Source organism: Anopheles maculipalpis, chromosome 2RL (assembly GCF_943734695.1).
Source record: "Anopheles maculipalpis chromosome 2RL, idAnoMacuDA_375_x, whole genome shotgun sequence".
Classification (NCBI taxonomy): Eukaryota; Metazoa; Arthropoda; class Insecta; order Diptera; family Culicidae; genus Anopheles; species Anopheles maculipalpis.
The window spans coordinates 12,066,700-12,081,608 of record NC_064871.1 but is presented as its reverse complement, the minus strand read 5'-3'; the positions used below and the strand labels follow the sequence as shown (position 1 = coordinate 12,081,608).

The window sequence follows — 14,909 nt, the reverse complement described above, 5'->3', positions numbered from 1 at the left end:
CGTCACAGTAAAACGAGCGAAAGAAAGGGCTACCCTAACGAATCAGTTTCGCAGCAAAAATCGCGCGCCCGCCGACCTGCCGACTCGAAAACAGTGACCCAAACGTGGTGAATCAGACCGCGCACTACCCAACAGTGCTTTCCTTTTGTGCGTGTTCCCCGCGTAACCTGACTTCCGAAAAAGAAAAAAAAAAGCGGTCCAACAACATGATTCGGGTTACCTTCACGACGATGTTTCAGTGAAGTATGTGCAGTGAGCGTATCTTTGGGGTTTTTTTTTTTGCCCCGATTCAAGTTCTTCTAGGCTCTTCCGCTAGAACCGGTGCATCAGCAAGGTGAACCTGAAGCAGAACGGTCGTGTACCGAGAGTGCACGCGTCACTGACCGGGCGCGCAGACGGAAATTAAGTGATTCCGACAGTTTGCCGGTTTATGTCATCAGCAAAATTGGCGCCGCAATAAAAAAAAGGGTAATATCTCGGCCAATTTCCCGAACAAGAATCTTAGGAACCAGGTCTTGTTGTGGCGCGTGAGTGGAAAATCAGAAACGTGGAAGTGCATATGCGAGGGGGCACTTAGAAAGGCGGAACGAAACACAACGATTGCGATGAGATGAGTGCACTCTAGTGTCTGGGCTGGCCACTGTTTCGCTACTTAAAGTGGAAAAACAAAACACATCCGACTGTTTCTCACCATTCTCGTGTGTGTGTGTGGGTGTGTGTGGTTGTACAAAAGGGAAAACGTAAAGGGGCGTGTGTGTTGGGTGAGGAATTTGTGGCATAAAAGGTGAATTAAAATTATGTTTTTGATAAGCCATTTTGTGGCCCACCACAGTGTTATGACTTTCACCATTCATCTTGCCAACACGCTGGCCGATGTGTAGTGTTATTGTGGGGATGCACGCTGGAATGTTGGAAAACATCGTTTCGCAAAGAATGAGGTAGTGTCTGCATAAGGGTGTGTGGCGCAGTGGTAGCTAGAAGGTGGAGTGTCTGTGAAGTGAAGGTTTGTAGCCAAAAACAGCGCAGAAGAAATAACTCATGTTGTAAGGCGTGCGCCTTCTGGCTACGGATTTGGAGAAAGTGTTGAAGCCCTACCACACACATACTGGAAGCAGAGACAAAACAGGAAGCTGTGAGGTAAGTGGAATGCATTTTGTTACAATTTGCATCCGACCGTTTTAGTGCGCCGCGATCACACGCACTTGATGGGCATGGTAAAAGCTTTAATGAGAGGTGATCGTTTTCGCACGGTCGTTAAGGTAGAGATGATTGATTGAAGCATTGAATTAAAAGTTTATCAAAAATATAAATGAAAAAAAAACTCAGTTCTTCAGTCGTTAGGCTACCGTCAGTAGGACTGGGTATCAAATTCCATCCGGATTAGCCAGCGTTACGTGGTATGACCTAAAAGAGGGTTGATTTGGCGACAAAGAAGAAGGGTCCTACGCACAGAATAACATCAGCTCAAGTTTCTGGTTAAGTTAAGTGACAAGCTTTGACGATTAAAGCATCAATACAGCTCATAGAGATTGACTTTGTGCGAACTCTATAAAATACTCTCGAAGTACAGAGAGTATTTTTCGTTCCATTGCGGTTCAGACTTTTCCTTTAGCTTTGCATAGGACTTCACTCAACTCTTCCAACCAAAGTCATAAACTGCGGTTATTGATCTGCAGATCATTTAGTCTTTAGAGGCGACGCGGTGGTAAAGCCTTTGGAAGGCCGGCGTGATCGTTAAGCCAAGCAGAAGAACAAGTCAAGATCGGTCTTCACAATCGATCAAACGCCTATCTTCACACAGTCGTCAGGATTGTCTCCCTGAACGCAGGTTGTCTTTCCCAGCTAAGAGTAAACTAAGTCAAAGAAGCCAATCATTTTGCAGAGAACTCGATCTTGGACTGTAGTTCTTCATCCACGAATCCGATCTGCGACAGGTTCAAATTGACCTGTTCTATGGGCATGGGCATTATCACGTACCCCAAACCATCGCATCCTTCCGGCTTTGACTACCGTCAGGATATCTGCTCCGACCAATAGCTCGGCATAGCTCGTGTTTCATTCTCCTTCTCAACACGTGCTGCTCGCACACACCACTGAAGATAGTCCTTGGAACATGCCATTGGATGGAAATTCTGACGTAGTGACGATTTCGCCACAATTTCCCTTAACAATGTGCCTTCGAATTTCGCTACCTATATTGTAATTTAAAGTTATGATCGTACCAAGCTAGCAGAGCTCTTCTGGAGTTCGTATTTGTCAACTGACACTCTTCTCCCGAGAGGCTGGACACTCGGACTCCATCACAGTTAGAGCTCTAAACAAGCAGGCACTTTGTCTTTGTTCCATTGATCTTAAATTCATCTTAAATTCGGTCGGAGTTCGGTTAGAGGAATTTGTAGAGCCAGTGAGAACAAAGAGTTCAACCTCTTTATTAACTTGTTGAACTCAAGAAAATGAGCTCTGAAGCAGAAGTGAGCCTGAGTATGGTTTATAGCCTATTAGGTCAGCCGCAACTTTTACTGACTTAAAAGTTCGTAAGTTTTTGACAAAAACCTATAATCTACCGGTGAGCACACTTAGAACACAAGACTCAAAGCCTTGCGTGAGAGATTGGTTATTACCCAAATATTTTATTTAGCTCTACTTTGTGAACCTTTAAGATCTTCGACTGATTGCTCCTGATTATTATAAAGAAATCTTTCTGACGATAATTACATTTACATTAATTTCTGGTACTAAGTTACACTCTCATACTTTTTAAACCCAGTATCTAGATAAAGTGAAGTGAAGTGTTATATCAAGTAAAAGAAAAACACACAGAAAAAACCAGACTACGACTGTCTCGTTATAGGGGTGCCCAGGTTTCAACCTTTCAAGATTGTGGAAATGATACGAGCACACCCCCCATTCACTCTTAAGCTGCTAAGAGGTTCTTGCGAGATGTGAAACGCAACCTAGCGCAACGAATTCCCATCGTGTACCGTACGTACGCACTGTCGTGGCCCCCCGACGAAAAAAGGGGAAATACAAGCGTGGTTGACCAGTCTTTTAATTTTCCCACGCATTTTCATCACCCTCTTGAGTGGACGAGTGCCAGATGATGGTAGTGGTGGTGGTGGTGGTGGTGGTGGTGGTGGTGGTGGTGGTGGTGGTGGTGATGGTAGTTCATATCGCATAATGTACCCGTGGAAGGTAGCTAGGTCAGGCCAGCAATGCTGTAATGCTGGTAGAGTTCATGTAAACATGAGCGAGCTTGTGACGCCGTCGGTGAGAGTGGCAGTGTGGCGGTTTTCCTCCGAACAGCCAATCGTCACACGATCACAGGCGACCACATTTCGTCATCGCTACAGGGAAAGAGAGAGAGAGAGAGAGAGAGAGAGAGAGAGAGAGAGAGAGAGAGAGAGAGAGAGGGAATGCAAGTTACGTGAGCAGTCTTTTACACCCCGCCTTTCCGTCCGCTTGCATTTCCCAACTGTCCCTTGGCTCGCGGTTCGGATGGCGTCCCCGGTGGCAGTGTTTATTTTCCACGGAAAATTAGGAATTAGGGCAGTCGGTGGAATTAGAGCCGTGGGTTGGTTGTTAGGTGGCTTTGTGGTTCAATTTGTAGGTGGTTCCCGTTGATTGATGCGATTAAATGGTTCGTTTGGAGGCTCACACACAAAAAAGGCTCCCGGGCGTACAGGGCGTTGCGCCATAACAGCGTTGGGGTAGGTAAAGAGCGGTCAGACCACACCGAAAAGGGTTGTTTATGGAGCAGAAGAATCGTTTTGAGGGATCAATTAAATGAGAGTAATTTGTCTCTGTTTAGAAAGGATGATAAAGCGTAAATTATCAACATCGTAAATGGCAAGACGTTTAGTTGCCAGATCATATTTTAAGTGAAGGTTGAGAGAAAGGAAGTGTTGAATCATTGATCTTTTGCCATATTCAAGCATTAAGCTGGAATTTTTTTCACCAGGAGTAACTTGAAGGTGGTTTTAATTTAATCGCTACGTGCCTTTAATTCCAGTCGTAACGGATATGTCCAACATTTTTAAACCATGAGGGGTTTAAACATGTTTCGCAATAAATTTGCGACAGATTTGTTTCAGATTCACTACGAAATGTAATTGTTTGCAGACTGTAATCTGTTTAAGCTGTGTTGTTTGGTAATGTTGGTTTCAGACAGCAAATAGGCAGCATTAGCCCGTAAATGGCGTAAGAACACTACTCCCTTAAGAGTCATTTGAGCTGGATGTTAGGTGCCTTGTTTTCTCTTTCATTTTGCCTGTACTTTTCGACTGTACTTGCGTTCAAAAAACATATAACAATTTGCATAACTTTATTACGCTTCAGGAGCTTCCTTAACTCTATTCCTTGCAACTTTAAGCTCGATTTGGATTGCTTATTTCTTTGATTTTTCGTCTTTTTATTCTCTACTTAATGACTTATCAGGTCACGCAGACTTGGTGACCGATAGACTTGGTGATACCACGTAGTTGAATAGTCAGTCCTTACTCCGAATAAATCCAGTCTGGATGAGTTTTGAGACCCGGTCCTGCCTTGTGATGTTTTGACGAAAGTTATGTTATCTCTTCATAAAAATTTGGTAGTTTTATATATTTTTGAAGTTAAGGTGTTTTAATTGATAATTATTTTTAAAAAAATATCACAAAAAATACTTTCATGGTAGAAAGAATTGTTGATCATGAGTCTAATGTGTTTTTTCAGTATGTCACTAAAAGTTAGTAAAATATTAAAGGTGTTTCACTTTGAATAAAACCCGTTAATGAAGAGCCATAAACGTAATTTATACATTTTAATTGTTTTAAGGCTGTTTAACTTTACTAGTCTTACTGTTTTTGTGAAAAATATATTTGAGAAGAATTTCGCAAAGATGTGTTAATTAACTGCTTGTTTCTTATTGCTATAAATTCTGTAAAATGCTGCATTTATGCTATAATATGAATACTATGATTTTTATACAAGCTAAAACACCTTAACCGTTGTACTTCCTGCACGTAAAATTCTGAACAAAAAAATCGGTTAGACCTGTGGTCTGTAGTTCTATTATCCATGAGAAGCATTTAGTTGCGCAAACTTTGTAATGCACTTCAGTAAATATTTCTTCTTCTTGTTTTATTTTGTGAGGAAAAACCACGCCAACTTTGAAGAATCATAAGTTTAAAATTGATAAAAAGAAAAATAATTATCTTAACTTTCATCACAATATTGCATCGATATTGGAATACTTATTCAACAATTATATGCTCCTCCCAAGTTGCTGACTACCCTGATAGACTGGTTGCCTGCAATATAAAGTTTTCGGTTTGCCTGTGACAGACTTAATTGAAGGGTGTCCTCAGATGGTATGCAATTGATTAAATTGATCAAATTGTCTATCGTTCACCAAGCCACAGGGATAAAAAGCCTCTTTAAATTATTTCCAAAGCAAATTATTTGCATACTTTCAGGCAATAAAGATCTAGAACAGATAATTGTAGAAAAGGAAATTAATTCTACGATTTTCAATTTGATAAAACAGCCTAGAAACTAGTGATTGTTATACCACAAGTTGAAAGTATTAAAGACACAGTGTACAGACTCAACGCAACACCAAAAGGTTATGTGCGAAAATAGAAGAAGGCACCGTTAAAATTGGAACTCATAGCATAATAATCGCATTTTGCTTGGTCACGAAAGGAAATTCCATCCGGTCAGCAGAGGCAATGCAGTTGCGTTCAATTAAGTCCCATCTCATCTTGTACGTCTTGATGTGTAAGCGGTAAGCAAACCTGCCCCTAGTCTAGCGTGCCCTTAAAACAAATATACAGTTTAATAAACCTTTTTGTTTGCATGGGTTCCTCGATAATGGGCCAAGGTGGAAAACGGTCATCGAAACTGATACGTGCTCAGTTTGGGAGCTGTGTGGGGCGTGTGTGTGTGTATGTTTGGGAAACAAAACATTAGCTCATTTGATGAAGATACACTGAAGAATCTTAAAGAATGGTGCTGCTTTTCACATAAGCACACCATTGCTGGGAGTTCGTGGAAAACACCGATTCTTATCTTCTGCCACACTCTCGGCTTCTCCTCAACACGGGATGTACGATGGGGTCTCGTAACACGACGGTTCACCTCATTGTCTGTGACCGTGAAGTGTGTGCACTTTCCTCTTCGCTTCGGTTCTGTGCGAACTACTGCTCGATGAAAAGTAATTACGCGAGCACCTCCGAGCGACGCTACAGCGAAGGGAACACTGGGCAATTGGGGCGATGAAGATTTATTTACCGATATGGGGTAAGATAAGCAAACATGAACTATCTCACTGATCTTGAACTAAATTTCTCCGGGTTTCAAATCAACGAGTGTATGGTTCGGTATGGTTCGGCAAATTTTCCTTAATATGCCCTGGGCCTGGTTAGTGTAGCCGGTCCAGAGCTTTATCCGTATAATATGGTGAGACGATGAAAAGTTTTCCTCGTATAGGATGGGTTTTTAGTAAAGTGTATCATGTTTCATGGTGCTGCTTTACTATTAGTTTTCATTCGTGTACGATACACATTACACCGAATCAATAAGGAGCATCGTTGATGAAGGTTAAGACGCTTGTAGTTGGATTCTTTTCTTTTTGTGCCGGTAAAATAAACAATTTAAAGCGAAAAAGCAACATTGTTTGGAAAGTTTCTTTCAAACTACATGCTTGTGGTATGCTTCTTTGGTGTTTCTCGTATTGCTGCAGTTGATGGGCTATCTCATTTGTACTTTCGTGTTGTGCTTTTGCACTTGGTTAGTGTGATTTTCATTCCAAACCTACCAAATGTGTTGCAGAAATAGAGTTATAAGTTTGGTCTGTACAACAATTCGAAATCAGTCACGTAGATTTCAGTGACCGACGGCACCGGTCTACACACGGCAAGATCGGAGCTCAAATCTCATCCGGTACCGTTCATCCGCAGAAGGGACTTGACTACTATTCAATTATGTTGTGCTCAACTAGTCTCGATAGCCATTAGACGGTCATTAGGCCATGAAAAATATGATAAAGGCTCAGTGATCTTTAACAGCATGTCTAGGACTTTATACACAAAAGGGGTATCTAAATGTGTGCACTAACACTATGGACTATATCGCCTGAGTAACTCTAAAGATCACATTATGGAAGTCAAAGCCAAACAGGGTTTAAAATAGCTCTACACACATTTCACTCCTCAAGGTGCTTTCGGAGCATCCAAGAAGTAGAACTTAAATTGAAAGAATACGGCTCAGTTTACTTAATTGTTCTCGTTTATTCTGCCTAATTACAGCAACCGATTACAGATATCATTCCGCTTGATGGTGCACAGGAAACACCAATATGAAACAGAATCGCTCAACCGACAAGCGGGAAATGGAAATACTCAAACGTACCGTCTGCCGGCTCAAGCCGGTCCGCAGGTTCTGGGCCGCTGGATCACATTTCTTCCTACAGCTAGTGCTTTGCCTTTGCTTTACCGCATCGCTGGTCAGCTGCAACCGTGCACCGGTGTTTCTGATCGACGATCATGCCGAAATAGTCATAAGATTGAAGGAGTTCCCCGAGACGCCCGTCGGCACACTGATCTATCGGCTGCGGGGCTACGATGCGGACGGTGATCCGCTAACCTTTGGCGTGCAGAAAAGTGCCGACAGCCACATCATAAGACTGAAACAGAACGCCTCGAACGAAGCGTTCATCTACCTCAACCATGAGCTCGATCGTGAAGCACGAGAAGAATACACGCTCATACTAACGCTCACCGATGGACGGCTGGGTGAGGGCAACTTTGTGACGCAAAGCTTTCTGCTGCTGGTGGAGGACATTAACGATAATGAGCCAATCTTTAAACCGTTTGCCTCGGTGCTGGAGGTGGCCGAGGATAGTCCACCGGGAATTCTAACAACGCTCGAAGCGGTCGACAAAGACGAAGGAGCGTACGGACAGGTGGTGTACTACATACAGGGATTGCGTGAGGAGAACAACGTGTTTTCGATCTCAACCACCAACGGGAAGGGTGTGGTACGGCTGACGCGAGCATTAGACTACGAGCGGCAGCATTTCTATCACATCAATGTGCTGGCAGTTGATCGCGCTATACAGGTTTGTGGATGGTTAATACGAATCAGTGTTGCAGGTGGAACTTACCCTTTGCAATTCTGTTCTACAGGGAAGAATCAATACTGGAACCGCTGCTTTGCTGGTAAGGGTGAAGGATGTCGAGGATCAACCGCCAGAGTTTCTAGTGACCCAACCAGTGGTACGCATATCTGAAGATGCACCTATCGGAACGGAAGTCATGCGAGGTACTTCTACCGAAAAGAATAATTAAACTTATCAAGTTGAAATTAATATACTCACTTTTATCGTTGATGATCAGTCAAAGCTGTAGACGGCGATCGGGGTATCAACAATCGAATACTGTATGAAATTGCAAACAATGCCAGTGAGCTATTTGAGATTGATCGATTCAAAGGCTCGCTAAGAACGAAGCAGAGGCTGGACAGGGAAGATCCGAAAAATCCCATCAATGGGGCTTTCATACTGGAAGTAGTGGCCACCGAGGAGAGCAAACTGCAGGTAAAGCTCACTTAAGAATGCTCAAGAGATGCGTTCAAATCCGTATTAAACATCTTCTTTATGTTCCCAAATAGCCCGCACCTTCTTCGACCATGGAGATCACAGTGATCGTGACAGATGTGAATGATGAGATTCCACGCTTCCGCAGCGATGGCTATGAGTGTGAAATTGGTGAAAATGCTCAGGAAAACACACTGGCTAGGTTTATTGATGGCAGTATCAATGAAGTATACGACTATGATCAGGGTAAAAATGGCACGTTCCGGCTATTGCTGGATCCACCCAGCGATATCTTTGAGGTGATTCCGAAGCGAGCAATCAACGAGGCAACCTTTGGGTTGCGTGTTAAGGACCCGGCACTGCTCGATTATGAGCGTGTGCGTGAACTTACTTTAACGGTCGTGGCAAGTGAGATCGAGACAGCTGGCCGCAGTAGTACGGCCCAGGTACGCGTGGTGATATTAGATCAGAACGATAACTTTCCCGAGTTTGTAGAGTCAGTGTATGAAATTGATGTACCGGAAAATGTGACAGCAGGTACGGTGTTGGTACAGGTTCAAGCAATGGACGGTGACTCAGGTGTCTTCGGCACTGCAGGCATACGATACACGAACCTTACGGGTAGTATCTCTAGCTTTCTACATCTTGATCCACGTACCGGCACCATCACACTAATGGCATCCGACGGTGATCCAGTATTTGATCGTGAAATTGTCCAAAAGCACTACCTCACTGTGGAGGCGCGTGATAATGAAGGACGTGGCAATCGGAATACGGTGCCGCTTATACTTAACGTGCGCGATGTGAATGATAATGCGCCAACTTTTGTGCAGAAGCGATATGAGGTACGTTTGAAAGAGAATGCGTTCGAATTTGAATCTCCTATCGCAGTTGAGGCACGTGATAACGATCTGGAAGGTTCACCCAACAGTGCGGTAGCGTATCGGATCGTAAGCACACATCATGCAGAATATTTCCACATCGATCGTCGTACGGGTAGATTGTCCGTGCGAGAAGCCCTTGACTTCGAACGGTTGGAGAGTGGTGTCGGTGGTGGTGGTGACACACGGACTATTACACTGCACGTTGAGGCATCCGATGGCGGCGAACCAGCGCTGACAGCTGAGGTTGAGGTAATGGTGTACGTACAGGACGTGAATGACTACGCACCCGTGTTTCTCGAGGCACAGTATTCGATTGTTATCCCGGAGGATACACCCAGCGGTCTGCCTGTGTTGAGAGTGACTGCGATGGATGGGGACGGCTCATTTCCCAACAATCTCGTCACCTATCGGTTCCAACAGGGTTCGGATGGTAGATTTGTGATAGGAGCAAGCACGGGCGAGATATCGGTCACGCATGGGGCTTCGCTTGATCCGAATCTTCTCGGTCCGGATGAGCAGGGAGCTGGGTCGACGTATGTGCTGGAAGTGATCGCTACGGACGGTGGCAATGGAGATCAGCAATTGCAAGGATCCTGTCTGGTAAATGTCACGATTACCGACGTTAATAATAAACCACCGTACTTTATCGGACCCACGGCAGTGGCTGTGCGTGAGAACACACCCGTAGGTATGGAGGTGTACAGGTTGATGGCTAGCGATCCGGATGATGGAGCAATGCTGCGGTACTACATCGACCGTAGTCAATCGGAGGCAAAAACTGAGGAAGGTGCGTTGGTGAAGCTGGACGACTACGATTTTGTGGCGGCCTTCGTGCTCAATGAGACGAACGGTTTGCTGAAGGTAACTTTCAATTTTGATGTCCCTTTTTTACAATCTTCTAATCATCATACTATCTGTGTCTTCTATCAAATAGATAGCAAAGCTAATAGATCGTGAGAAAATTGCAGAAATCAAGCTAGCCTGTGTGGTGGAAGACGTCGCAGCTGAACGAGGTGATCAGATGGCAAACACTTTTCTCAAGATTACCGTACTCGACGAAAATGACAACAATCCAAAGTTCCGCAAGCCGTTCTACAAACACTCAATTGCGGAAAATAGTCAGTACGGTGTGGCCGTCTGTACGGTGGTGGCCGAAGATGCCGATCAGAACAAAACGATCAAGTACAGTCTAGAAGGTGACAGAGGTGTGCTGGATTTGTTGCACGTTGACGACGAAACGGGTGAAATAGTGGTGCGCAATCGTATCGATCACGAGGAGTACGGTTGGTTAAACTTTTCGGTGCGAGCTGCCGATACCGGCAGTCCACCGAGGGCATCCTTTGTGGAGGTGTTTGTGCAGGTGTTGGACGAAAATGACAACAATCCGTACTTTGTGGATAACGTGAACGATTTCTATGTGTCGGAGAATGCTACGGTCGGAACGGAGATAGCCACCATACAGGCAAAGGATCTAGATTCGGGAGATTTCGGACGCATCACGTACATTCTGGATCGTGTTAGCTCTAAGGTAAGTTAAGGATGCTAAGGACAAAGGATGCTGGTTTTCTAAGAAATACTATGCGACTTTACAGGAAAAGTTTAGTATCGATCCGGAGAAAGGCATCCTACGAGTGGCGGGTGCGCTAGATCGGGAAGAAACTGCCGAGTACATGATGGCTGTGGAGGCTTGGGATAACTATCCTTACGGATATCTGAACGGAGAAAGTCGGAATGCTTTCAAACACATTCTGTAAGGATACAACATAAATTAAAGCTTAGAAGATACATTCAAATCTCGATTTCTTTACTTGGGTTTAGAGTGCACGTGGTGGACGATAACGATAATGTACCGGTGATCCAGAAACCTTCCGGTTGCAGTATGATCACGGAGTACCACAACATTAACGATCCAATCGTGAAGCTGCGTGCGACCGATGCCGACGATCCATCGAACGGAAACGGTCAGCTGAGTTTCGACATTAATGACGGCTCCGGTATTTTCTACATCCAGCAGGTGTCCGCCCAGTATGCAGAAATATACTCCCGTGGTCCTCTGAAGAACCTGCATGGGAATTATACGCTGGAGTTGATAGTGAGTGATCTTGGCAATGTACCAAATACGGTGCACGATACGGTTGAGATCTGCGTGACTGATTTTAATGATCATGCGCCGGTATTTGTTGTTCCCAGTGGCAATACAACTGTGAAGGTGTTTGAGGTTAGTAGTAACTCCCAGGTTCAGTCATTGTTTCATAAAAAAATGACATATAAATTTGCCTCCCCAACGCAGAACACAACGGTCGGCAAGCCCTTCTTCCAAGTGCACGCTTATGACGAAGATGTCGGCGAGAACGCGATCGTCCGCTATCGACTCAAAATGGACTCGTTGGGCAATTATCGCAAGTTTTCGATCGATAAAGAGACGGGTGAACTCAGTCTGGCTGCCACACTCGATCGAGAGCAGCAGATGATGTATGATCTGAGGATCGAAGCGTATGATCAGGGTATACCAACTCCACTTAGCAGTAGCGTTGATCTGATCGTTTATGTACGGGATGTGAATGACAATCAGCCACAGTTTTTGCTCAAAGAAATCAGTCTCAACTTCACCGAACATATGATACCTGGCGCAGAAAGAATACGGCTTCCGGATACCGTGGATCAGGACTATCTTGATCCGCTCGAGGGATCGACGACAAGTGTGGTTTGCTACTACATCGTGCATGGAAACGAGGATGGACACTTCGTACTGGATCCAGTGAGCCACGACTTAACGGTAGGGTTGCATAGAAATAGTTGTAAGAAGTTCTTCATTAAATTCAATCAAATTCTTTGCTCTGTTACAGGTTGAGAAAGAGCTTGATCGTGAAAATAGATCACAGTATAAGCTACACATCAAGGCATCCGAGGAGTGTTCTAACACTAGCCTCTCCTCAGAAACGGTTGGACAGGGGACCAATCTGCTGAAGGCTACCGTATACATAAACGACATCAACGACAACTCACCTGTGTTTGAGTCAAAAATATTCACCGGCGGTATCTCAACGTCATCCCAGTTCGGTGCAACCATTCTGCAGCTAAAGGTAAGCCAATCATCATCAACACAACACATTATGGAGCATTAACTTTCACTTCTTACAACCGATTAGGCTAGTGACGCCGACGATGGATTGAATGGACTGATTCGGTACTATCGGCACGGTGAGGTGCGGAAAACGCTTGCCGAGGGTTTGGACGATCTGCGCACCGATCCGTTCCTGGTCGATGCGGACACGGGCAAAGTGTTGCTAAACTTTTTCCCGCAAAAGTCGATGCGAGGTTATTTTGATTTCTCGGTGACGGCTAACGACTCGTACGGTTGTCACGATCGGGCGCACGTGTTTATCTATCTCATACGCGAGGATCAGCGGGTAAAGTTCATTCTACGCCAGCGTCCATCCGAGATTCGGCACAATATAAACAGTTTTCGAGAGTAAGTGGATTGAGTTGGGGGGGGGGGGGGGGGGGGGGAAACAGATCGTGACGATTACTAATGACGCCATCTTTGCAGAATACTGAGCAATGTAAGTGGATGTATCGTAAATATTGATGATATTCGAGTGCACGAGAATCCGGACGGGTCGGTGGATCGGACCAAGAGCGACATGTTCATGCATCTGGTCGATCAGAAGAACAATTCGGTGCTAGAGGTACATCAGGTGTTGCAGCTGCTGGACAGACATGTGGAGAAATTGGACCGATTGTTTAAGGTTAGTTTGCAACCTGTTTGACTGTAAGAAGAGATAAATTTTGAGGAGTAAAACACGCCGAATTATTTTTTGTTCTTCGGTGCAGGAGTTCAATGTTCTCGACACGCAGGCGTCCGAACTAATACAGACGGCAGAAATGGACGAACTGTCAGTCAACATTATATGGCTGTTTGTAACCAACATTCTGCTCGGTGCACTGCTGATCGTAGTGATAGGACTTTCGATATCGCAACGGTTGTCCTACCGGCGACGCCTTAGAGCTGCCAAGATAGCCGCTTTCGGTGAGTTTGTCTTCGATGATGTGATTGTGACTCCACCATCATCATTAAAACGTTTCTTACTCCTAATTTCGCAGGTTCATCAGGACCTAGCCGAATGTATCAGGAGGTACTCGGCGCTGTACCGAACACGAACAAGCACAGCATGAAGGGAAGCAACCCGATCTGGATCGGTAGCGGCAGTCCGGAGGGTGAATGGCTTAAGGATGAGTTTGACAAGTGCAAGGACGCAATCGATGCGCAGTACGAGCGGTCGCTAAGTTCGGGCTTCTTCATCGACAACTGCCTGCAGTACGAGGCACGAAAGGGTCTTGCCGGTGCCGAAGCGAACAACGCCGTCAACTATCAGATCAAGCGTGGCAGTGAATCAACGCTCTGTGCACGCAACTTGGAAACGACCGAACTGTAAATAGTCATCTGTACAGACATTTCTTCCACTCTATCTCTCTCTCTCTCAATACCGGCTAGAATAAACTCGAAAGAACCTTAATCGCTTCGTAGTGCCACTAATAACGTAACGATAAACTTCGGATTAGTGTATGCTAACTGCAGGGATCGGTAAGTAATTGCGGCGAAAAGTAAAAACTCCAAACTCATACCCATTTCCGAACACACATCCATCTATATATATCGACATCCAGTGGAGAGCCACAAATAAGTTTTATTACCAGGTTTTTCTGCCCTGTTACCGGGAGGGTGAGTTTAAGGGAAGTTATTTTTCACACCATCGTCTCCATCAAAATCACACCTCTGGGTTCTAGGTCCACAGAATTAACACAGTTTTTTTCTGTTTTGTTTGTTTTTTCTTCTTCTTGTGGGGCGTGATTTGGGGAACTTCTACTGTAGGCTAGTGTGTTGTAGAGGGATTCTGAACTTTATCCCCTGTAACGCTTAACGGTTAAATTGGTCCTTTGACTCGCGTCTATTGTTTGTGGCTTATAGCCATTTTCATCGCGCTACCACCATCACCTTTAGTAGACAGACCCTCGAATTGGGGTCGTTAGTGACCTCCGTACGGTCGACACCGTTTCGCACTTATCGTGATTAATGGAGTCAAATCTAAATCTTTGTCGATTAAATCGCCCTCTCGATTTACGGTCGTCCATTTAATTTCGGGGTGATGCGGGAAAACACCAATACTAGTGTACACGCTGGGAAGAAGGAAGCATGGAATGGACTAATCTTGGCAACTTCAAAACACAAAACCTAGAAGAGGACCGACGAATCAACAAAAAAACCTCCTTTGGTGTACGAAACGGTGAAGAAATAATTTCATCTCGCCAAACTCGGGAACGCGTTAAAGGATAAACAGTCTCTAAAACAACAGGATCCCTTTTTGGCCCATGTTCGGGCAGTAAACGGGGCAACCAGCTAACCCGGGCTCGCGTCGGGCTACAGCCAGGAGTCCTGCACAGGATTTTCG

General features: G+C 44.8%; 3 protein-coding genes and 1 long non-coding RNA gene across 4 annotated transcripts in view; 2 read left to right on the top strand and 2 right to left on the bottom strand.

The window, feature by feature from the left end:
• The window catches only part of LOC126560096 (uncharacterized), a 428,080-nt gene that overhangs the window by 149,974 nt on the left and 263,197 nt on the right, over positions 1-14,909 (bottom strand). The gene's annotated exons all lie outside the window — the stretch shown is intronic.
• Positions 1-14,909, top strand: part of LOC126559891 (uncharacterized) — a 224,337-nt gene that overhangs the window by 26,598 nt on the left and 182,830 nt on the right. The window lies entirely within an intron of this gene.
• Positions 1-14,909, bottom strand: part of LOC126557130 (V-type proton ATPase 116 kDa subunit a 1-like) — a 145,415-nt gene that overhangs the window by 21,249 nt on the left and 109,257 nt on the right. The gene's annotated exons all lie outside the window — the stretch shown is intronic.
• Positions 7,302-13,895, top strand: LOC126559637 (cadherin-23). Its single transcript, XM_050215806.1, has 13 exons — positions 7,302-8,098; positions 8,166-8,301; positions 8,376-8,575; positions 8,650-10,320; positions 10,394-10,987; positions 11,052-11,209; positions 11,278-11,677; positions 11,750-12,235; positions 12,306-12,542; positions 12,609-12,931; positions 13,010-13,216; positions 13,254-13,489; positions 13,564-13,895. The coding sequence occupies exons 1-13, from the start codon at positions 7,337-7,339 to the stop codon at positions 13,893-13,895; spliced, it is 5,742 nt and encodes a 1,913-aa protein (XP_050071763.1). The 5' UTR covers positions 7,302-7,336.

Coding starts and splice junctions, on each gene's coding strand:
- LOC126559637 (XM_050215806.1), top strand. CDS start 7,337: ATGAAACAGAATCGCTCAACCGACAAGCGGGAAATGGAAATACTCAAA. Junction 12,543..12,608: donor CAACCATTCTGCAGCTAAAG/GTAAGCCAATCA, acceptor ACAACCGATTAG/GCTAGTGACGCCGACGATGG. Junction 13,490..13,563: donor TGCCAAGATAGCCGCTTTCG/GTGAGTTTGTCT, acceptor CTAATTTCGCAG/GTTCATCAGGACCTAGCCGA.